Raw genomic sequence first — 26,990 nt, forward strand, 5'->3', positions numbered from 1 at the left:
ATTGCGAAATATTTGTGTAGCCTTGGATGAGTACTTGGTCAGCAAAAAATGTCACTTAGCTGGTAAACTGTAAATTTATATGTATTCTTAGTAAAAAATGTCACAGGAGTTCGAACCATCTAAATTGAATCACGCTAGAAATCCACTATTGTTAGCTAAACAGCGCCCAACACTCCAAAAGACTAGTTTAATCTACAACAATATACATCGGTACATGACTGATTTGTTTGTATATTGAACGAAAATCATAAATTACTTAGCTGCTCACATTTAGACTATTTGAAGTGGTATCTCGTCCATAAATGTTTCACCATGTACCTTGTACGTAATTACAATATTCGCACCTGATGTCACACCTTCGACAAGCCGCGCTAGAGTTCTAGCATTCGGTCGCGCTCGCAACTTATTAGAACTTGGATCCAAAACGCGTAATCTCTTGAATGTGGTGAGATTTCAGCTCAAATGTCTTTCCATGTTTGAGAGCTAGTTGTAGCTAATGTGATTGGTGTTTTGTAAAGCCAAGCTTAAAACATAAAGGGAAATTTTGTTACTGTTAAAATCAATACAAAATATCCACCAATGTCTTCTTCGGAAAAATTACGTACTAGTAACATGCTGGAACTAGACCGGAATTTGCGCTTCTCTCAATCAATAAAAAGAATATGTTTGTCCAAATAAGGTCAAACAGAGCCGGGCGTGATATGCAAAAATTATTGCACATCTCGCTCATCGGGTTACGAAGCCTGGAAATAATACGTATAAGACACTATGTGTTATGTCAGATGTCATGGTTATACACAAAATTAATGATGTTGTCCAGCAATGTATACAAATAATTGACATATTACTGTTAACTAAGTAACTCAATTCTCGTTTCATTCAAAATTGCATTTACAATGATTAGATAAATATTGCTCCAGGGAACACATAATGTAAAGGTCTACTATATATGCTAATGTTGCGCTGAATTACTTTCATCAATAAATGTCATATACTATTAATAAAAAGGAATCAATCATTTTGAGGAATATAATAACGATTTAAACTATTCAAATTGACCGAACTTCATGATTGATTTATTGTTATTGTTCACAGGACGTTCTGAAAATGAGACGTTTCATATTGTTAAGGAAGTGCATCTGTGTTGACTCCATCTTATACACAAAACTGTTTTTGTCCCTGTAACTAACAGGTACCACCGACTGATTTGACTGATCTTTAAAAATTCATTATTTTAATTGAGGCCGACACTGACAAGACAATTTTAACAATAATCGTTATAAAGTCATATTATATACAGTTCCGAGCAGACACAGTGACTTTATATAGACGTTGATATTAGGTTGCAATGTCGGACATTGGAAGCCTATTATCGATGCAACATTAAATTTCACATACTGTCAGATCAATTACATTTACAAAACGTACTCATTTTGAAAACAAGTTGAAATTTGATTGTATTTGAAACTGTGTAAAATTTCGATGTTGGAACAACTTTTGTATTGAAAGTTGCAAAGACACGTATGTGGTTGTATAGTTAGTGTATATGTTGCAGCATGGACAACAATGTACATGGCTCCAATCTGGTTCATGACTGACAGTAAAGCTAATAGTTGTTATGAACTAATGATACCAATAATTCGTGGACCGGGAATTTATATAACTATAGTATCATATGTTGTTCCATTGATCATCAAAGTTGATATCTATGCAAGAATATTTTCAATTGCAAGACATCATCTGCGGAGAATAAACCCACGGTCAGAAGACACCCAGCAACAACACTATATGAAACGTGAGGTTAAAGCAACTATAACGCCATGTGCCGTAATTGGAGTCATGCTTTTCTGTTGGGTTCCACAGTTCATTGTTGTAGTCATGGATCGTTATGAGGTGTGTGCAAACCCACAGAGTTTTGTTTCAAATCTGTTTATGCTAAACGGAGCTAATCCGTTTATTAATGCACGACATAATACCGAGTCAGGCATTCAGAAGAAGCATTCAGAAAATTAAAGCATCATTATGTTAATGAGTGAATCATAGCAACATAGCAAATATATTACTTTGTTAATTTTAATTATTTCAAACTTTTTTTAGAAACCTTGGTAACAATACTTTGCAATATTGGATATGTGTTTATTTCCTTATGACTAAAATATAATTACTGGTTTTAAATGTTTCTTAGATACTTTTATTCCATTGAGAGGTAAATATATATATAAAAGCATTTGTGAAAAAAAACAATATTTGAAAACTATATGAAATATCTGGAGCACTACTCAGAGATATAATAATATCACATAATAAGACGTTATAAGTAATTAAACAAATAATATAAATAAATTGAAAGAAATATCATTTAAATTGTGTTTTCCAAAACACTACAACTACAAGTGATTATACTGTTATACATTATACGTTCGATTCGTATCTGTAATTTATATTATAACATAATATAAACACTTTACGTATATCTGACGTATTTATGGTTTTCAATGTTGTTGTAACATTGTCCGCCATATTCAAGAAAAGGTTTAGTTTTAATTGAAAATTTATACGGTTTAGGTAAAGAGTTATCAGTAGGGCGTTGAATTTACAATAAAAAAATATTATTATTATTACTGTGTTCACTTTTGTATCTGTTGACTATATTATTCATAAATGTTCCTTAAGGTAGCGGGACTATTATTTGCATACTTGTTTTCATCTTCTAATTGTGACTAAATGACTACAAATAGACCCGGGAAAGTATATATTTTTAGAATCGCCAGACTTCAAGCTTTTCACAAGTGTATTTTGCATCTGCATTCTACGACGCGTTGCTCAATCAAAGGTGAAAAATTACTTTTTCTGTAAAAAAAAAATTACGCATTTATGCTGGCGATAAGAAGTATTTTTTTCACTTTTCCTAGTTGTTCAATAGTCTGGTAAATTGAATGTGTCTGGTTAGTTTTATTCAAGCAACGCGTTTTAAAAAATAGTGTCCTGAATTTCAATTACTGTTTTAGTCGCATTGCCCCCAACTCAAACCACAACTCGTTGGTAAATAATCGATGAAATAGTTTGTCTGGACACATTCAAGTTCCTCTCATTGTCACCTTAAAGCTGTGAAAATTTGGTGTTAATCCGACGACAATAAGTATACGTTATTTTTTGTTAAAGACCTTGTATTTTGAAAAACATAAACTCCTAGAAAACGTCCATGAACTAACAGCAAAGATTTTCAAGCTTGTTTATCGGCACAATCAATTTGTTTTCCCATCAAGGTCTGTTTTACCATGTGTATGGACATCCAAATGTGTAAGGATATTGGAAACCAAAAAAATAAAGGAATGGGATAGCTATAATTGGATAAATTCGGCATATGAAAACACCAAAATCAATGATTTTTTTCAGTGGCTGTGTGACCTTGTGTCTGACACATTCATATGCAAATGACTAATCTGTGAAACAAACAGGGGCGGAGACAAACCACTCAAATGTTTGGAAACACTCATTGTGTGTCAGATAGCTACTGATAACACATCCTAACATTGCTTTGTCTTGAGTTTATCTTTGAAACTTATAGGCACACAGATTGAATTGAAAAACATCACGTGCAATAGAGTATTTAGTGCAATTAACTCCGGTCTCGAGATGCTCAAGAAAAACAAAAGTGTTGCGTAACAACTATTTAGTAGGAAGGCCACTGTTTGCACTTCATTGAGACAAGTGTGATGTATACATAAGCGGAATCAATGAAATGCTTCCAAAGTAGTCATACGTAAATTCACATGTATCCCTAGTGACATATGTCATGGGGTTCGAACCATCTGAATTGAATCAGGCTGGAAATTCACTATTGACGACTGATTTGGTTGTATATTGAACGAAAATCATAAATTATTTAGCCTTTCACATTTAGACTTTTGATAGTAACATAGAGGTTTACAGACGCTTTAGCCGTTGCCGGGTGCGTTGGCCGTACGACCGGGCCACAGTCGTATCTCGTTCATAAAGGTTTTACCATGTACCTTTTAGGGGTCCTTAAAATTGCAATATTTCTGTGCCTGACGTCTGTCACCAAGTTGCATTGATGTTGTCATGACGATGCTATGGGGCGACGCCCTCAGTGGTGGAGTTCACATGTCGTCATGACAACGCATGCAAAGTTTAAAACTATTGGTTGAACGATTAACACTGTCGGTTATAAAAATGGGGGTTCTAGCGTGATAAGGGAGAAGAGGACCGGGGCATATGGTGACGATTGTAGTTGTAAAGAATATCTGGCTGTACTATACTACTGATGTCCTTATGACTGAATGGTGCGTTTAAGTGTCGACCGATCCTAGTGTACCACTCACTGTCTTGCGAGTTACCCATTCCTCGTTACAACCACTCCCTGTTCATTCAACCTGACGAGCCACCCGCCTATAATAACCGTGATAGACAAAACCCGCATTGTTTACACGTCACACCGTCGACAAGCCGCGCTAGCGTTTTAGCATTCGGACGCGCTCACAACTTATTGGAACTGGGACCCAAAACGCGTAATTTATTGAATGTGGTTAGATTACAGCTCAAATGTCTTTCCATGTTTGAGAGCTAGTGATTGGTGTGATTGTGATTGGTGTTTAGCCAAGCCTAAAACATAATGGGGAAATTGTTTACTGTCAAACGCAATACAAACTATCTACTGGAACTAGACCGGAGTGTGCGTCTCTCTCAGTCTATAAAAGGGATATATGTGTCAAAATATGGTCAAACAGGGACAGGCATGTTATGCACAATGATTACACAGCTCGTTCATCGAGTTACGAAGCCGGGCAATAATCAGATATCAAAAGATATCAGACACTATGTGTTATATCTGAGGTCATGGTTATACACAAATTAATGATTTTGGTCAAAGTATAAATATAATTGACATTCTACTGTTAACTAAGTAACTCAATTCTCGTTTCATTCAAAATGGCATTTACAGTGATAAATTGTGCTAAAGTGAACAAATAATGTCAAGGTCTACTATATATGCTAATGCTGCGTTGATTTACTATCATCAATAACTGTCATTACTATCATGAATATATTTATATCAGTCTAGATATCGGTCACCGATACGACTTGATAACTGGTTTCCAGTGAAGGGCTGGGTGATATCATTCAACGGTCGCTCATACGCTGTTATCATTAGGCGTATACAAAGTACTGGACTGAGATCTAATCAGTGACTGAAATTAATTGCAGATATAAACTTTGCCAAAGGACGGTTGTTTTTTCAATGCATGATAAACTTTGGCGTTTTACGAGTGCATCTAACGATATTGATATGAGAAGTCTCCAAATATAGTGAACAATTAATCACGTACATAATGGCGTGCTAAATACTTCATGTGTGATTTGTTACATTAGTGGAATGTGTGGAGGCCACGCCTCAAGATCTTAAACTTCCATGTATTAGATAAAGGTTTTGGAAAGTGAATAAAGTCAGTCTTGAGGAGTTCTCCACGAGGCGACTGAGCTAGAGGTTGACACGAATTTAATCTTTGTGTGTTTCGGCTTGGCTGAAAGTGTTGTGAACGAGACGATCCAGGCACCTGACTTAACGTTTAAGAACACGAGAATTAAACCGTTATATTACTATGATTAAATGGGAATAAGAGTTCAATCAATATATTGGGTATGATAATGATTTAAATTATTCATATTGGTCATATTTCGTCATTGATTGAATTTCATTGCTCTGAAAATGAGACGTTGCATCTTTGTTGACTCCATCTTATACACGAGAACTGTGTTTGTCCCTGCGACTGACAGGTGCCACCAGCTGATTTGATTGATCTTAAAAAAAAACATTTTTTTAGTGAGTCTGACATTGACAAGACAACTTTAACAATAATCGCTATAAAGTCATATTATATACACTTCGCAGCAGGCACACTGACGTCATATGGTCGTTGATATTAGGTTGCAACGTCGAACAATGCATGTCTATTATTGATACAACTATCACGGGGTATTTTTTTGGGCTCGGGGTTCTCCACACGTGTCAGGGGGGAATCTCGTCTTGTCTCTATATCGCGTCCCCTTGAGGTATGGGATCGGGAAAGTCACTTATACTTTACAGTCAAATAGGACACACACAGCGAAATACGTTTCAACTCTCGTCTTAGTCGGTCTGTCGAACACTCTATAAGACACAGCGCCCTGGGGAAAAATCCCCAAGACTATCGCAAGGCTGACCCAAGACTAGCCCAAGACTGGACTGCCTCAAGGCTCGCCCCACGACTCTCCAGGACTGGACTGCGTCTGTCGTGCTGTACTCGCCAAGACCAACTCAAAACAACTTTATTCATTTTCAAAACCTTAACCAATTACAATGCAGTAAAAAGACTCTAGGGCGTAACCTTCAATCATAAAGCCAATCAAACTAAGTACTGAATACGTCATATCTTTTGATTAATCGTTCACTACATTAATAACTACGAATACTAACTGTCAGAAATAGTAGTCCGAATAGCGACGGTTATCTCGTAATTAGTTCCAAATTACTGAGCCAAGTTCCGTCCAGGACCTCGCCTGCCTAAACGATGACAGACATAACACAGCCATTAGCTAATAATCAGCTAATTAAGTCGATTAACAGATACGCGAAAACAATTTCATCATACAACATTGATTTTCACACGGATCAATTACATTGACAAAACGTCCTCATTTTGAAAACAAGTTAAAAGTTGATTGTATTTGAGACTGTGTAAAATGTTGATGTTGGAAAACTTCTGTATTCAGAGTTGAAAAGGCATGTATGTGATTGTATTTATTTGATAAACATCTTTAGTATACCAACCTAACTAATTATCCTAAAAAATGACAGTTGCAGCACAGACAACGATGTACATCAACACTATATCAACATTACCTCCCAGAAAATGATTTACGTGGCAATAATGCTTGTATAATTTACTATTTAATCCCTAAACAGAATACAGTTTAATAAGATTGTAAAATATTACAAAAGAAAAATATTACAAAGGGATGCGTATATCACAATTGTTATGTGTCATGGGTGGCAGTCTAACCCAGATGTAATCTCTTCGAATTCAGTTCAGTTTCAATGTCTAGATGCAAAAATCCCAAAGCATACAATTACACAATAGATCACCTGCCAAGAATATCAATTAGCATGTTGGTGAAATTGACTATTTAATTTTATAGATGAAATCACTACATGACAGGTCACTCTGTGGGTGGCAATGCGCTATATCGTTTCGAAGAGATCGTCAGCTAAGTTCGAATCTCGTTGTTGTGTGTTTTTAATTTGCCTGTAATTGATATCACATACACACAACTTAACAGGCATAAGTGTGTTAGCCGAGACTGAGCTGTTATATTCAATGTACTAACATTTGTTCACATTTTTGTGAGAATGAATGTGACAAAAACATTTACTGCATGGCACCCCGAGAATTTTGTCAATAATGGATCTAACTGGACAAATGATGAACGTGACAAATACAGCACCTTGGACTGTGATAGTTTGATGACGTTATTCTACACGGAGCTTGGGGTGTTGGCATTTCTAGGTATTCCCGTCGTGATTGGAAACACTTTAGTGATACTTGCAGTTTACCAGAATCACAACTTACGGACACCTCCAAACTACTTTATCGTCAGTTTGGCATTTGCTGATTTGATGATTGGAGTAACAATGGCTGCCCAGAATGTACTATTGCATGGCCAGGGTGTTATAACTCACAAATGGGCATGTGTAGTTATAAGTGTAATTGCATATAATCCTATAGGGGCATCACTTTCACATTTACTAGCAATCGGAATTGACAGATACATTGCAATTCTTCACCCTCTTCGTTATCACCAATTGATCACCGTGTCAAGAGTCAAGGTAGTCATCGTCATAATATGGGTCTATTGTTTTGTTACCATAGCTCCAATCTGGTTCATGACTGACAGTAAAGCTAATAGTTGTTATGAACTAATGATACCAATTATTCGTGGACCGGGAATTTTTATTACTATAGTAGCATTTGTCGTTCCATTGATCATCATGGTTGCTATCTATGCCAGAATATTTGTAATTGCAAGACATCATCTGCGGAGAATAAATCCGCAGTCAGAGGACACTCAGCAACAACACTATATGAAACGTGAGGTTAAAGCAGCTATAACGCCATGTGTCGTAATTGGAGTCATGCTTTTCTGTTGGGTTCCACAGTTCATTGTTGTAGTCATGGATCGTTATGAAGTTTGTGCGAACCCACAACGTTTTGTTTCAAATCTGTTTATGCTAATTAACTCTGGAGCTAATCCTCTTATTTATGCACGACATAACACCGAGTTTCGTCAGGCATTCAGAAAAAGCATTCAGAAAATTAAAGCATCATTATGTTAATGAGCAAATCATAGCAATATATCAAATATATTACTGATACAATCTTACTTTGTTAATTTTAATTATTTCAGACCTTTTTTCAGAAACCTTGGTAACAATACTTTGCAATATTGGATATATGTTTGTTTTCTTATGACTGAAATATAAATACTGGTTTGCAATGTTTCTTGGATACTTTTATTCTATTAAGATGTACAAATATTTATAAAAGCATATATTTGAAAACAATATAAAATATGTGGAGCACTACTAAGAGATCATTTTATTGAAATATAAGAGTATCACGTAATGAGGCGTTAAAGGTAATTAAACAAATAATATATTAAATTGAAAGAAACTTCGTTTAAATTGTCTTTTCCAAAACGATTTCATTCTTACTTTTTATATACACTACAACTACAAAGTCATTATACTGTTATACATTATACGTTCGATTCGTATCTGTAATTTATATTATAATATAATATAAACACTTTACGTATATTTGACGTTTTTAATGGTTTTCAATGTTGTTGTACCATTATCCGCCATATTCAAGGAAAGGTTTAGTTTTAATTGAAAATTTTTAGGGTTTAGGTAAAGAGTATTCAATGGGTCGTTGAAATAACAATGGTATATTATTACTGTGTTCACTTCTGTATCTGTTGACGTTATTATTCATAAATATTCTTCAAATCGATCGTACATGATTGTAAAACGTCTTTTAAATATATAATTATCCTTGTTGATCATTCTATTCACGTTTATATTATGAGTTGAGTGTTTGTTGTAACAAATGGTAATAAAACCTTGCAATTTCTTAGAGATGTTTTGAGTAACCACATTCAACTTAACACACAGATCATTACTATTTGATCGAATCATCATCATCATCATCATCATCATCATCATCATCATCATCATCATCATCATCGTCACGCCACTGCTGGCGGGTGGCCTCCACAACAGCTTCATTATGTTGTGGGGTTGAACCGTAATTCACTACGCTGGTTCAATGCGGGTTGGTGAGTTGCCTATTGCCCAATCGCTTGGACAACATGGCTATGAGGCAGGCAGTACGAGGTTACATTTTACCCGTAGTAAGCCAGTTCAACCTAACCTTACTAACTATACTATAATCCTAGATAATACCGTACTAGGTTGTGGAATTGTGTGATTTGATTTGTGATTTACATGATAGGCATTCACAATCACATGAAAGGGATTCACATTACATGGCAGGCAATCATCATTACACAATGGGCATTACTCAATACAGGACAGGTATTCACCATTGCATGATAGGAATTCATCATTACATGGTAAGCTTCTTGATTACATGTCAGGAATTCATCATAATGACAGGAATTTACTATTACATGATAGACATTCATCATTACCTGACAGGCATACATCATTACGTTATAAGCATTCACCATTACATGATAGGCATTCGCCATTACATGATAAGCATTCACCATCACATTATAGGCATTCGCCATTACATGATAAGCATTTATTACACGACAAGAATTCATCATTACCTGATAAGCATTCACCATTACATACTAGGTATTCACCATCACCTGATAGGCATCCTCATATTACATGATAGGCATTCACCATTGCATGACATGCATTCATCATTACATGACAGGCATTCATCATTACATGATAAGCATTTATTACACGACAAGAATTCATCATTACATGATAAGCATTCACCATTACATACTAGGTATTCACCATCACCTGATAGGCATCCTCATACTACATGATAGGCATTCACTATTACATGGCAGGCATTAACTATTACATGATAGGCATTCAACATGACATGGCAGGCATTAATCAGTACATGATAGGCGTTCACTCGTACATGATAAGCATTCACCACTACATGGCTTGCATTAACTATTGCAAGATAGGCATTCACATTACATGGCAGGCAATCACCATTACATGATAGGAATTCATCAGTACATGATAGGCATTCACTATTACATAAAAGGCAATCACCATTACATGATAGGCATTCATCAATACATGACAGGTATTCACCATTGCATGATAAAATATCATCATTACATGATAAGCACTCACCTTTACATGATAAGCATTCATCATTACATGATACGCATTCACCATCACATGATAGGCATTCACTATTACATGATAAGCATTCACCATTACATGGCAGGCATTCATTATTATACATGATAAGCCTACACTCTTACATAATAAGCATTCACCACTACATGGCTTGCACTTACTATTACATGAAAGTAGCTTATCATTACATGGTCTACATTACAATCTACATTACATGATGGGCATTCATCAATACATGATAAGCAATCCCGATTACATGACAGAAATTCATCATTACATAATATGCATTCATCATTACATGACAGGCAATCACTATTACATAAAAGGCAATCACCATTGCATGATATGCATTCATCATTACATGATATGCATTCATCATTACATGATAAGCATTCACCATTACATGATAAACACTCAACAGTATATGATAAGCATTCACCAATAAATAATAGGCATTCATCATTACATGATATGCATTCACCATCACATGATAGACATTGCTATTACATGATAGGATTCACCATTACATGGCAGGCATTTATCATTACATGATAAGCCGTCGCTCTTACATGATAAGCATTCACCAGTAAATGGCTTGCACTTACTATTACATGAAAAGCATTCATCATTAAACGGTATGCATTAACCATTACATGATAGGCATTCACCATCACATGATAGACATTGCTATTACATGATAGGATTCACCATTACATGGCAGGCATTTATCATTACATGATAAGCCGTCACTCTTACATGATAAGCATTCACCGGCAAATGGCTTGCACTTACTATTACATGAAAAGCATTCATCATTAAACGGTATGCATTAACCATTACATGATAGACATTCACTATTACATGATAGGCATTCACATAACATGGCAGGCAATCATCATTACATAATGGGAATTCATCATTACATGATAAGCATTCTTGATTACATGACATGAATGCATCATTACATATTAGGCATTCATCATTAAATGACAGGAATTTACTATTACATGATAGACATTCATCATTACCTGACAGGCATTCACCATCACATGATGGACATTCACCATTACATGATAAGCATTCACCATTACATGATAAGCATTCATCATAATTTATATGATAAGCATTCGCCATTAAATGATAAGCATTCACCATTACATGTTAAGCATTCATAATTACATACTAATCATTCATCATTACATGACAGGTATTTTTTCATTGCATGATAAGCATGTATTGCATGACAAGAATTCACCATTACATACTAGGCATTCACCATCACCTGATAGGCATTCACTATTACATGATAGACATTCACCATTACATGGCAGGCATTAACTATTATATGCTAGGCATTCCCCATTACATTGCAGGCATTAATCAGTACATGATAGGCATTTACTCGTATATGATAAGCATTCGCAACTACATTACTTGCATTGACTATTACATGATAGGCATTCACAATTACAAGATAGACATTCACATTACATGGCAGGCAATCACCATTACATGATAGGCATTCATCAATACATGACAGGTATTCACCATTGCATAATAAAAAATCGTCATTACATGATAAGCACTCACCATTACATGATAAGCATTCACCATTACATGATGAGCACTGACCATTACATGATAAGCATTCACCATTACATGATAGGCATTCAATTTTACATGATAGACATGCACCATTACATGGTAGGCATACACTATTGCATGATAGGCATGCACCATTACATGGTAGGTATACACTATTGCATGATAGGCATTCACCATTACATGATAGGCATTCACCATAATATAATAGGCATTCACCATTACATGATAAGCACTGACCATTACATGATAAGCATTCATCATTACATGATAGGTATTCATCGTTACAGGATAGGCATTCACCATCACATGATAGGCATTCAATATTACATGATAGGCATTCATCAATACATGACAGGTATTCACCATTGCATGATATAATATCGTCATTACATGATAAGCACTCACCATTACATGATAAGCATTCATCATTACATGATACGCATTCACTATTACATGATAGGCATTCACCATCACATGATAGGCATTCACTATTACATGATAAGCATTCACCATTACATGGCAGCCATTCATTATTACATGATAAGCCTTCACTTTTACATAATAAGCATTCACCACTACATGGCTTGCACTTACTATTACATGAAAGGCATCCATCTTTACTTGGTATGCATTAACCATTACATGAAAGGGACTAACATTACATAATAGGCATTCATCATTAAATGACAGAAATTCACTATTACATGATAGACATTCATCACTACCTGACAGACATTCACCCTTACATGATAGACACTGGTATTTTTTATAGATTAATTTTTTTATTCTTATCGTCTGTTCTTTTTTCCAGTTTAAAATATCTTTTTATATATAGACATCCCTTAAGTTCATTTCTTTATACGTTATTGAATGTGTGTCTGTCTTTAAGCGTTCCAAGTAGATGACGTCATTCTTAATGAGCTTCTATGGCCTCCCCGTTTCTCGTTTTACCATTTCCGACGTAACGGTTCAAATTCGTTTTTACGTTACCTAGAAAACTTGAATTTATCGGCAGTGCGCTGTACCACTCTTCTAGGAATATAACCGCTCACTGTACGCGTCTTTGTTGACTACGCAAGTCGTTTTCGCTCCGCTCAAGTGTTACCACTCGTACTATTATTTCACTTTTCCTGCTTGTTCTGTTCTACGATCTAGATCTGCCACTCTAATTACATCAAACATTTATCCAAAACATCTCGTCATATTGAATTATCAAGGACTACGATTATCTGCAATCAATTTCTACAACGTACATGGAAGGCATATATTGAGAATGATTCTAAGGATAAGGGAAATCGTTAAAGGAAAACCAAATCATCCATCGTGTGTCACCATGCCATTATGTTTTCAAGTAAATAAATCGAAAGTGCCACCATGCTCATAATGACAGTGTGTTCACTAATAATACATGTAGTAAATGCATTACAGTACTTGGGCCGGGTCGCTATGTTGTTTATATTTTATTTATTTAACCAAGATATTACAATTCATTTTTTCTCCAACACGAGCTCTATAATTTCCAATGGAGTACTACAAAGCGTTAAAAAACACAGTACACAGAAACACAAAACAAATTAAAACATTCATTAATATTAATAATGATTATTAAAGATTTATTTAATTTAACAGGCAAACTGTTCCACGAAGAGATGCCTCTATAGAAAAAAGTATTATCATCAAATAATTATTAGCAACAGCTCTTGTAAACCGAGTTAATTGTTTTTGTGAAAAAAACATTCATAACATTTTGATGACAAATACAAAGGTGATATGAAATGCATGTATTTAAACAGCATTACTGTTAACTGACCCGACGCGGGTTAGAATTTAATGGAAGCCATAAATAAGAAATAACGGAAAGAATAAGACAAAGCTATGAAAGGAAGGCAAATGCGTCCATTCATTGATACGATTACATCTCTATATCACTTTTGCGTGTGACAGTTATCATATTGACATCCTATTCATATTTTAATATGTATGCTTAGTAGCGTAATGCTGTGAGTTTAGAACGAGAATTGTATGGGCATTAACGATTCATTTTTACAAAAATGGATATTTTTCTATTAGCAATATTACAAATAGCAAGGTCGCTGTATTCAAGTTTTTTTGACATATTGGCATTATATATTAGCATTACGTAAACAATGACTAGTCGAAATACTTAAATTGATTCAGGAACGCATCACTATGAAGTAGAGGTGCACTTATGTATGTAAAAAAATTTGTAAAATGAGAAAAGGGTTTTATTTCACTTTTGATATCGACCTCTTACAAACACATCCATGAATGTAACTATTTGTATGAAAGTTGTTTTTTATGATACGAGTAATGAATAAGGGCACTCAACAAATGTAAATTAAATTAATTTTATCAACGTTTTCACAAAATACATTTACTACCAACTAGATTTCGGCGCCGAAAAAAACATGGATTAAAACTGCGTAAAAAGGGAATAAGCAAAGATTCTTTGGCATAGTTTCAGTCATAAAATCGACGTAACTGCGCATATTCTTTGTCAACAGGCATATCTCTGAAATATATTCATGAGATGTTAAGAATATAAACAAGTTAAAGGTATAATTTGGATATAGCAATGGTCTAGCTCACTAAGTATTTGAAATAGCTGTACATTACTATCATAGTGACAACCTAAAAAGTTATGTTATTTTTTGAACCAGCCAGCCAGAATATTTATTTTTCTCCATATTCTCACCGAGCAAAATTGTGTGATATTAACATATATCTTTTTCGTAAGTTTGGGCATTAATTTTGAATACAAATATAGCTGCTTTCAGAAAAACTGTTATCATTTTTTATAGGTAGTTTATAACAAATGTATCGAATGTTCATTCACATGTAGTTGAAGGAAATAATTTGGTGAAATTAGGTCTTTCACGATGTGCCCCAAAGCCAATCTACCAGCACTAACTGTATATTTTTCATGCTGCACATGCACAAACTGGGTCGTACTTTTCATGGGCAATATGTTAATGTAATTTGATCCATGTCAATAAGATATGGTTATACCAAGTATATTTAACGTGTTTGGTGATTGCAGTTTGAACAGTTCTTGTGTGGCTACACACATTGGGTCGTTGTGTTACGGAGAACACTTCACCTCCCTTGTAATCAAGAGATTATCTAAGTGAGTGGATGGGATTCTTTAGCGGCAGTCAAAGAAAAGGATAAGAATATAGCGACAAATGTCGGCGAAGCGTGTGTATAAATAATTTAGACGATGATGAACAGAATTGTTAAAGGAATTGATAATTGATTTATGCACTGATTATATTGGTTCAACTCGAGAGAAAAAACATTCAAGATATAATTCTTTCTGTTTACCAGATAGATGACGAGAATATACTACTGTAAAACATGTCTTTTTAGCGAATTTAGCGAGAGAACTGATTCGCTAATTCAAGATGTCGCTAATGACTTTATTATAAATTCAAAATGGCCAAAAAACATACACACACACTTTGTAAACAACACACACAAAAAAACGTACTGAAATGATAGATACACTTTATTGAAAAGTAAATTACCACAAAAAAAAACGTATTCATTGTGGTCATTATTTCAATGAAAATAAATAAATGAAGTGATACTGATATATTATTACGGAAATTAGTATTACTTAGTAATTTTTGAGTCCAATATAAAAGGTCAATATTCTGGATGTAGCGCAGCAACGATACCCGCTTTTTCAAATTCCTGTTGAATCAGTTTGTTATAATTGCGAACAGAATCAAATTACACTTGACATTTTTTCTTTGTTTTTATGGAGGTGATAACTGTGCATTTGTTTTGGCACGCGACAGACAAGTATTGTGAAAACAGGAAATCAACAATGACAAGAGAGACTCGCTAAATCAACATTTCGCTATTATCATTTTACCACAATTCGCTAAAATAGCATGTCGCTTTTTTCAACATGTTTTACAGTATGTTTTTCAAGAAGATTTGGATTGACTATTTCGATTGATATAACTAACCATGATATGGCAGATACAAACCCCGAGACGAGACATTTTAAAAAATGAAGTGTATTCTATTTCATCACATGGGTAGAATTTATGAAGAGCTACATTGTGAAATTAACAATAATGCTTAATAATATTGAGGCATTAAAGATAAGTCTAAACGTTGTTAATACAATTATTAGTGTAATGGTGACAGGCAAATCAACTATCGGATATTGTATCAAGAGTAAACATTTGCGCATGAATGAATAAATCTACTGAGTTTTTGAAACAGCGAATCCCAAATTCGGCTTTAAAAATAAAAAATAAACTGCCATGTGCATTTTCTCGTCGAAGAAAAACATTGATTTACAGTTCTCATAATAGAGCCGTTATTTTCTGATTTCTTGAAGTCTAAGGCGTTTAATTGTGCCACCCAATGAACGTGTAAGTATTTTGTAATTATTTGAACGCAAGTTGTGCACTGATTGATTACTAGTCTTCTGTTCTAAACATCCGACGTTTTGTGGCAGATTGGTTAATGGTAAGTAAAAGCATTGCGATTGAAAAAGTTGGGTGTGTCCTTGGTATTCAGAATTTTAATTCGAGGCTGTAATTCGGGCCCTGGTTGAATGGGATTGATTGTATCGAAGGGAACATATGCTTCACCATTAGACCATTTTCCGTACGCTGCGAGGTTATGCGTGAAATCGAAAGTAAAAACAAGACAAACAAGGGCCATAACGTCGTAGTGGCGTCAAACATCGCGTGGAATTCAACAAACGCGAAAGTATTTTGGGGGATATTTCCATGGTTTCCATAATGTGCTGCACGCATTTGATAATGGTCAATTTCGATGAAGTAAGGCTATTCAAACGCAATATTTCCCTGTCAAAGATATGCCTATCAATGTGAGCTACGAAATAAAGAAATTCGAGTTCAAAATCAAATCGGTCGATTTTTGTGGAAGACGGTCGGTGCGCGAGATCTCGCAGTTGAACGAAAAATCACCTTTTCAATAAAGGATGGCTAAATAAAGTGTGTTATTGACCGATTGTGTATTCATTGTTGTCGATGGAAAACTCGGTTAAAATATAGTTTCGAGCATTTGACTCACAGGTACCAAAACACGCTCACATGGGCTTAAGAAACGATTACCCACATATGTTGATTCAGATGCTTTTCAATACATGGTGTGAAATATGCACACATGTCAACAAATTCAAGAGTGTCATTCTGCTTTGTACTCCGTTATCATGTATCTTCGTTTACCAGATAACACAGAACGTTAGAGACACAATGTAATGAAATTGAGAAAGGAAGTTATCAATTAAATTTCGGGAGAGTAACGGCTTCAATTGCAGTGGAATAATTTGCGCTCTTGAAGTGCCTTATAGTCGTACAATTTGCCATTGACAACATGCTTATGGCCTGCTTGCTTGTACATGCATTAGTAGTAAACAAATTCGTATAGCATAATACTGATATGATAACGATATAGATCACGTAGGCAGTAGTAAGCTAGAGCTCTTTCCACGCAATCTAGATTAGTGTACTGCTTATTTGGCAACATTTAGATTACGATTCAAATTAATATGATTAAACGACAAAACAATCTTGCTTTAATTATTGTATATACGTACTACACCAAACCAGAATTAGGTTAGAATAAATTTAATATTCAGACTACTAAAACTAGATTACAATACAGAAAATGAGTATTAGAAATGAATACTATATAAACAATTGCTTGTAAAGAAGAAAAGAATAGAACGAATACACAATTATAACGAGCAAATATCTATTTAATGTAAGGCTTGAGATAAAAATGTCCTAATGCAGCTATTCAATGTCAAACCTTCAGTGGTTGCCAGTTCTTGTCAACACGCTGTTCTGTTGATAGACACCAATACATTATGCTCGGTAATATATTTGACATTGATAATCAATGTCAATGCGACTAGGTCGATTAGTATTTATTCCGGTAAATGCCACTGTAATTGCAACACAATAATGGATATCGACTCCAAGTGGCTTTGTTTGGTGGATCAATTGTTTGCAAGCTACATATTAATGTAATATGGTGACAAAACGTTTGAAAATATTTTTTAAACTAAAAAACAAACAACGTCAAATAACAAACATAAGTGGAGACACATATAGCAATATACTTAGTACATAATTTTTAAGATATCATGAATTGTGATTAACTAATAAGCATTCACACATTTATGATTCGCCAATTCTTTAAAATATATTTAATTGATACATTTATTTACATAATTTTGCTTTCATTTTAAGAAAGATTTTTCTGTAAGCTTGACGAAACTCCGTATTGTGTCGCGCATAAATGAACGGATTAGATCCGGAATTAATTAGAATGAAAACATATGCAACAAAACGTGAAGGGGTCAAACACAACTCATATTTAGTTAAGCATGAGGCAACAATGTGTGGAACCCAACAGATAAATAAAACACCAAGCACGATGCATGGCATTATAGCTGCTTTTATCTCTTTTTTAATAGAAAGTTGTTGCTGTGTCTCTTCTGAATTTGGATATATTCTTCTCAAATGGTGCCTTGCAGTTGAAAATATTCTCACATACATAGTAACCATTATTATAAACTGAACAGCGAAAGATATTAAAGATATATACATTCCAGATCCACGTATAAGTGGTATAATTCGTTCATGGCAACTTTTAGCAGGATTATCATTCAAAAGAAAGAATGGAACTAGGGTTAACACAGAATAGGTCCATAATATTGCAATGGCAATCTTGACTCTGGGCACAGTGACCCATTGATGGTAGTGAAGTGGGTGCAGAATGGCGATGTATCTGTCAATTCCGATTACAAGTAGATGCATCAGTGATACGCCTAACGGATTGCTTGCTAATATGCATACGACAATACATGCCCACTTGTTAGTCACTAAGCCAATTCCATATATCAACGCACACAATGGAGTTGATGTACATCCAATCATCAAATCAGCAAACGCTAAACTGACAAGAAAATAGTTTGGAATTGTTCGTAAACTGTGATTCTGGTAAACTGCAAGTATAACCAACATATTTCCAAACACGACAGGGACACTTATAAATGCCAACACGCTAAGTTCCGCGTGGAACACAAACAAACCACCACAGTCTGAGGATTTGTAGTTATCAATTTCTTCATTCGTCCAGTTAGATCCATTATGAATATCAGCATGCTGGTACCATGTGTCAGATGAATCTGATGCATTCATCGTGTCCTGTGTACTATTATCGATGATACTTTCTGCAAATAACAAGTTGAATAATTCAGTCCTCCGTAATATAACGCATTTGACTATATATATCTACTCAAAGTGTTATTATTATTCTTACATATGTTTCACAATATTCAGTAAAGCTAATATGACCAACTATTCTTTATTGATATTGTACAGTGTATATAATATTTGAATGGAAGTGATAATAGTAATTAACGAAAGGTATATATCTTTTTTGATATCTGTCTGTCACGATGTCTGTTGCGTTACAGTATTTGTCAAAAAGTTAAATCGAACGCACCACCAGGTTTTATACATAAATATATATATAGAAGACGATATCTAAGTTCGAATGACAATTTTAACATATATGTGTCAAAGAGAAATGCAGTGTTATAATATAGTTTAACAAGACTTAGTGGTACATGACCTGTGCACTAAGGTGGACCGATTCAGTTTCGGAAAGACAGATGCGAATTCATATTATGATATATTTAAAAAAAATAAAAAAACATGCCTTATTAATAAATATGACGGACAGAAAAAAGAAAACATGCTAGTTAAAATAGATCAAACTTGTATATAGTAATGTGGCTCCCTAGCATACTGAAACAGATACCGAGAGGAACCAAGTTCATTCACACATTGAGTCATTAAACTAGACATCTTCGATCGCGACGCCGCGCCACTCCCAATTTTACCCTGCTGCAGTATTTTGAAATAATTGAAAACTAAATAATTTATGTATATAGTTTATCCGCAGTCTGCTTACTAGTATTTCTGTTTAACTGTAATGCGCATATTAATTATATATGATTAAGACAAGCTAACGTCCAAGTAACGAATGAACATGTTCGTGGATACTAGGAGTATATCACTCAAAGAGTCGAGTCATTACTGTGTTAATAGATATTTTTATATACCTTTATCAATGGTGAAAAAAATGTTTGTAGAAAAGCGTTGAAAGAATCCCGATAGCCATAGCTTATAAAAACGCTTATTAATCATTTTGTTCGTGTTATGTATACACCAATAAATTATAGTGTCAAACAAATGAAACATGATCAAATTCCCCACAACCTTCTGAGGTTTGGACGCCCTCGCAAACAGAATACACGAAACGGAGATAAGACTTATTATAACATTGTTCGTGTGAAATTGTAAAACTGTGTTGTTGTTTGCCTAGATTTGTTTGACATATTTGGGCAATTAGAAATCGAATATATGACATTGTATACATAAAAACCAACTGTTGAAAACAAAACAGAACTTGAAATTACACATGGTCAAGTTCAAGACTACGTGAACATATATACTTCCCCCTTAAGCATATCGATATTTTATACCATTCTGAATGATTCAACTCCCAACGAACGCGTCAATACCAAATTAAAATAACGGCGAAAAGTCTGAATACATATACGATGTCACTTGCTTACCGCAAAACGCACATTTTAATACAAAACGCTTCGAAAGTTGGCTCCACAATTGCACATTCTTAGCCTGATCATTACTTTGATAGTCTAGGGGCACACCAGTCGCGCCAAACCCGTGTACATTAAGTCATTAAATTCGCCTTTGTAAGTTCCCTGTGTGCGGGAATCATATACATATACATACACATCAAATATTCGCTACTCACCGTAAACTACACAACTTGACACTGCAATCTGTAGTCAAGAGTAATGCTTTGGAACCAGTAAAACTGGTCAATATCCAGCCATTTGATGCAAGCAGGGCATATCTCTCTTTCCTAGGATGGGGTTCCAACATTTTCAATATTACATTTGAGCCATAGAGGGCGCTTTCTAACACGGGTTGGTAAAGGTCAAAGTGCGCTTAGCGAAATATTACAGGATCTCTAATGTCGATTTTTTCTTGAAGCTTGCGTCGTCGAACGAATAGGGTTATATTCACCGAAAAATTATATTCTGTTTTATCAAGATGAAATATATAATTATATAAAAAACGCTAAATACAAAATATGTTTTGAAATGTTCTCTCCCCATTGCATCTCAGCTATCAGGATCATAATTCCTTATACGAAAAACTCGCTAAAATTTGATGGTGGTCGACTGCAGCAATAATTACGTCATCGTACGTAAAGACGGGCACTCGCGATTTAGACTTAAATACATTCATGGGAGACATGGTTTACTATTGTAACGGGAATGGATGCGTATATGAATGGAAACTACTTTCATGAAAAGCTGCGAAGTTTGGATTTTACTGGCCGACAAACTATGTGTATAACCAAGTTCAATGCAGTTCTGTAAAATATATCTGACAAAATTCACATTCAAGGCTGCTGCCTTAGAAAACTGATCACACTGAATAGTAACGGTCTTGATATGGTTTTTCGTTTTGATTTCAAACGACTCGAATTGTGTATACTTTTCAAAGGAAAACATTGCTTCTGGGTGGTAATGATTATTCCATTATAAAACCACACCGCAACACTAATAATATTATTAATTCATGTTTTGTTTTCCTTTTCAATTCGAGTGTAGTAAATTAATTACATACACCATATGTGTTCTACTTGTTAGCAAATAGCCCCATTTTGAATTATGATTATATTTAAGTAATATTTGTGTATCCGGCCGCGTTTCCAACGCAATATATGGTATTTTTGAAATAAAACGACATCCATTAATACGTAGATATATGATTGAATTATCATTATATCATATAAAATGGGATTTGGGTATATCCTAAATATTTATCTCAAATTACACGTGTTGCCAACGTTGCCTTTTCATCAGAGCTCAACGAAAATAATAATGATGTCCAATTTCAAATTTCATTCACTTCTCACTCGGTCGATGTATTTTTAAAGATGTATTTTGTATTTTGTGTTTTATTCGTAGTTAATTCACCTACATTATAATGACATAAATTAATATCAATAAACCATCGACCAGCCAGATAGATTTTCCAAGGAAACACTCCATCGATCGTAGTTGAAGTGATTGTGCATACACTATCCCGACGAAACGCTGGGCAACAAACACAGTGAATCACAAATAACGGACGACTTTCTCATTTCCAGTTGAAAGGAAATTTGCATAATATTTATACAATAAAATACCACGCTTTTCATCATAGAGACTTTGTGAATAAAAAACATCAATTACGATTTTACTATCCCGGAGGTAACATTTAATGGAGTCAAGTAATTAAAAATGGAAATCAAATGCATATGTTCAATATAATATATAAATATTACTTTGTTCTGTGTATGACAGTTGCTCTAATAAACATCATGTTAATGGTGTTTTGGTTATAATATAAGAAAGAAGATGTTTGAATGACAAGTGAATGAGAGTGTAATTGTAATAAGGGCAGAGAGATATATCTCTAAATGTAATGTGCTAAGATATAGAGTTTAAGCCTTGTGCATCAAATACATTTATACAAAATCCGTTTTCAAATTTGTTTCACGTGTTGAGAATATTCTATTATCAAAAAATTATAACATTGTTCATGTTAAACTGTGAAACGGTGTTGTTATTTGCCTATATCTGATTGACATCGTATGGCAATGAATTAGAAATCTAATATATGACATTGTATAAATAGAAACCACGCTTGCTGACATGTTTTAGTGTATTTGAGATGTGGAATTATACACTGTAAAACATTAACTAAATACACACAATAAGTGTGTCAAAATATTGAACCAAGAAGAAATTGTACAGGAAAGGAAATGCAGCACTATAAAGTAGAAAAAACGTGTAGATATCGGAATATATCCGTGAGAAAGGTTTTATGTTCACTCTTGAAATTAATCACCTCGTAACTGAGAAACAGGTATAAATACATACATATGTGAAGATGTAGCTATTGTTTACGATCAAATCACGCTATATCACGTGTCGTTTGGATTTGCATGATTAATCAATCAAAATTAACATGAGTGATATAAATACTATATGTAAACGTCAGAATGACATGTTGATTTGTGCATCGCAAGATTTGTCGTCAATCGACCTTATTTTATCTAAACCCACAATAAAATGACAGGAATAGTGTATATATGCATATCATTAGTATTTAATTGCAAAATTGATTGCAATATAAGAAATTATACGTAATAATCAAATTAAAAAAAGATCACTACTTTGAATCAAATCATGGATCAGTAATCCACCATGTTTGATGAAATGAGGAACTATAAATTACGTGTTTAAATTATTTTCGAGGGCTGTGGAGAAATAACTTCAAACATGTCCATCAAATTAAATGTCCAATTCATATCACAGGTAGCTAAAGATTCGCATGTTGGAAAGGGTGGCGTCTAAATTCATTACTTTAAAAGTAGCTGAAAAGGGAGTTAAATACTAGTTTAAAAAACATTGCAATAATTATGCATGTATCATATGCTAAATATGGGACTCACATTGTTTTTTTATTCGAAACTCTACACTATCATGTTTGTCATAAAATATGAACAATTTGATTGTGTGTTCTTTGTTGTTCGTCCGCTTATCTGGTGTTCTTTGGGCAGGATTTGACAAACGATTTTCACTGGATATGAATTCATTTCGGATGGTGTCATAAATGATTTGGCTATTGTTATTCAGAATTTAGGTTATTACAATACATTCTTATTTTCACTAAGTCCAGGGTAAAGATTTTAATTTCAGTAATAATATTTTTTTTTCAGTTATATTGTTTATATCAACAATGAACTAACTAACTAATTAATACTACATATTACCAGCGGACCCGGAATTTTCACAACGTTGAAAACGTTTTCTACTCTTCTACAGTTACAGGGGATTTCGCGCTAACACCTCCATTTCGCAATTTAGTCTATTTTATTTAAACTACAAAAACAAATTAATCGCCCGACTGCGCCGATTTGCTCGAAATCCCATGTAACTGCGAACATCTCCATTTCGCGATTTTTTTTATTTAATTTAAACTACAAAAACAAATTAATCGCCCGACTGCGTCGATTTGCACGAAATCCCCTGTAACTGCTAACACCTCCATTTCGCGATTGAACCTTTTGGTAATAAGATGGCGCTATCAGTGATCGACAGTACAGTTATGGGTAATATGACGTCATATTCATCGTTACTAAAATGTCGCTATATGTGATTTATGGTGAAGCTATCGTAACGTCGATGGCGCCATCAGTGATTTATAGGGTATCGTTGAATGTTATCATGGGTATATTAGAGACAAGGGGTTTTGGAACTCAATCTAACGCCTTGCCAATTTCCCAGTCAGCTGGCATCGATGTCACACCCAGCGACACCGATGCCAGCTGACTGTGGCCAATTTGGTGATGTTCCTGCAATGATCACATGATCGCCCCTGTATTTCGCGATTAAACATCTTAGAAAATACTTCATCAATACTATCAATTTTATCTGTCATGGCTATCGAATCCTTAGTTTGCTTGGAAAGAACATTCATTTCCTGACCTCAAGTAGTTTGAATATTACCGATATTTGTGTAGGGCCAAAGGTTACGACTAAGACTTCCCTGTAGTGATGACACATCCCTCAATAGAGATATCGATGACATCAGGACATGTCATATTTCAGGAGAACCAAACAAAAGCGTTAAACCTCCAGCTGGGCCCCACTTGCAACCTACTATCACATTGGTCGTCCCATTCTAGTTTCCACCACTAACTACCCTTTCCACGTTTTTCATGTTTCTAAAAAAAAGTTCACTCACCGTTTGTTTAATACAAACGCCCTCACACGATTGCCATCTATCTTGTTCATTTTGATAAGATTGATAATCACATGCATCACGAACTACTTAATATATCTCATAAAAAGTGCGAATCCAGTCATCTGATTGAATAAAGTAAGATACTATGTTACTGTCCTCGCAATACCCTCATATAATTATTCTTAATATAATTGCGAATTTTCTTGTCAAAATCAGTTGTTTCATTTCCCCCCAACAAATACAATATAACTAATTGCTATTGACTAAAATGTTTAAATTATTGCACATATAGTGTACTTGTTTTGCTTTATAGTTTACAAATCGAACACGTGACGTTGTTTGCAAATGGAGTATGTCCTTGCCACTCACCTATCGTCTATTTCGTCACTGCACGCAATCTATATTATGCACGACATAGTTACACAATTATCATATATCTGTCTGGGTCTTTTGACCACTGTCAACTATGAAATATATATTACGTGCATTTTTACGTCATTACCGGAGATAACCGAGTGAAGCGCGTGTAATTTCCAAACCTTTTAGTAGTTACTCGTGTCCTGTATGGTACAATACACTCATTTTATTCAGATACTTCACAGATGAAGAATCATTGTCCGGCATCATTTTCTAAATGATACGAACTTTGACTAAAACACTAATTTGTAGCTCCAAGGTATTTTTCTGTGTTCATTTCTACCGTGTCTTACATTTATAATCCTGTCTTTTTCATCATCTGATCCGTCTTGTTTTCATCTCCAATTGTTTCCCATCAGGTTCCCACTGCCGAATATTTTGATTAGTTGTAATTTATTTTATCTACTATTTTTCCCATAATACAACACATTGTTGTTGTTCGTAATTCTATTTACTTTTGTGTTTCTGTATATATTCTGTTTGATCTATTAATTTTGTTTGTTTGTTTGTTCGTTTGTTTGTTTGTTTGTATCTATCGTCTTTAGATCCGATAATGTGAAACGTTATAATTCCAATAATCAGAAATCTTCGATGAATAACTGGAAAAATTAGGAAGAAAACAGATGAAAAGAGGTCAAATACACGTTGTGCCCTATTCAATGATATGTAGAACCCACAAGAATAAAACACCAAGCACACCACATGGTTTTATAGTAACTTTCAGTTGTTGGTGCCGACTATTTTTAATTACACCTCTCAAAACAATCATGATCACGGTTTATTGAATCATGAATTGTTCAACGATTGTTCTTAGGCAATTTTGCACCATCATCGTTATACATTCAATGATAAAAACCATAAGTAAATATAATTTCGCTGTTTATTATAAAGCGAGTAATATATAACAAAAGAATTGCAAACAAAACAAAAACAATTCGAATTATGGCATCTACTGCGCATATAGAGAGTGTATATAAAAGTGTGAGCAATGCCATATAATTAACATGGTAGTATAGTGATAGGAGTTAGCAACCAGTGTCAGAAGGTGACATGTGACGATAGAGGTTAGTGTTTAGTGTTAGAAGGTGACATGGTGATAGAGGTTGGTGTTCAGTGTTAGATGACATAAGGTAAAAGGGGTTGGTGTTCAGTGTCATGTGACATATCGTGATAGGTGTTGGTGTTCAGAAGATTAAATATGGTGATAGGGGTTGGTGTTCAGAGTTAGAAGGTGAGATATGGTGAGAGGGATTGGTGTTCAGTGTCAGAAGTTGACATATGATGATAGGAGTTTTTTTTATATATATATACTTTTTATTAGGCGCTTCATTGATACATTACATTGTTATGAAATTACATTGTTGTTCTTTCCTGTATTCTATTATACATATATAGTAGTACCTCTTTTTATCTTACATATGGTAACAAAGGAGACCACTTTTTTAGATGTGAAACCATCTTATTGTACTTTTTTGCAATATAATTTTCACATTGGTAAATTCTTTTACAGTAAGATAGGAAGCCAACGAAATTTGGCTTCATTTCCTTCATTTTACAAAAGT

General features: G+C 34.4%; 2 protein-coding genes across 2 annotated transcripts; one reads left to right on the top strand and one right to left on the bottom strand.

Annotated features, from left to right (window-relative positions):
- The first annotated feature begins 7,408 nt into the window (after positions 1–7,408).
- LOC100371818 (5-hydroxytryptamine receptor 4-like) lies at positions 7,409–8,392 on the top strand. Its single transcript, XM_002733971.1, has one exon. The coding sequence runs from the start codon at positions 7,409–7,411 to the stop codon at positions 8,390–8,392; it is 984 nt and encodes a 327-aa protein (XP_002734017.1).
- A 9,932-nt stretch (positions 8,393–18,324) lies between these two features.
- On the bottom strand, positions 18,325–19,308 carry LOC100371967 (adenosine receptor A2a-like). Its single transcript, XM_002733972.4, has one exon. The coding sequence runs from the start codon at positions 19,306–19,308 to the stop codon at positions 18,325–18,327; it is 984 nt and encodes a 327-aa protein (XP_002734018.3).
- Between the last annotated feature and the right edge of the window lie 7,682 nt (positions 19,309–26,990).

The sequence above is a fragment of the Saccoglossus kowalevskii genome, chromosome 10 (genome assembly GCF_978046115.1).
Source record: "Saccoglossus kowalevskii chromosome 10, keSacKowa6.1, whole genome shotgun sequence".
NCBI classification, from domain to species: domain Eukaryota; kingdom Metazoa; phylum Hemichordata; class Enteropneusta; family Harrimaniidae; genus Saccoglossus; species Saccoglossus kowalevskii.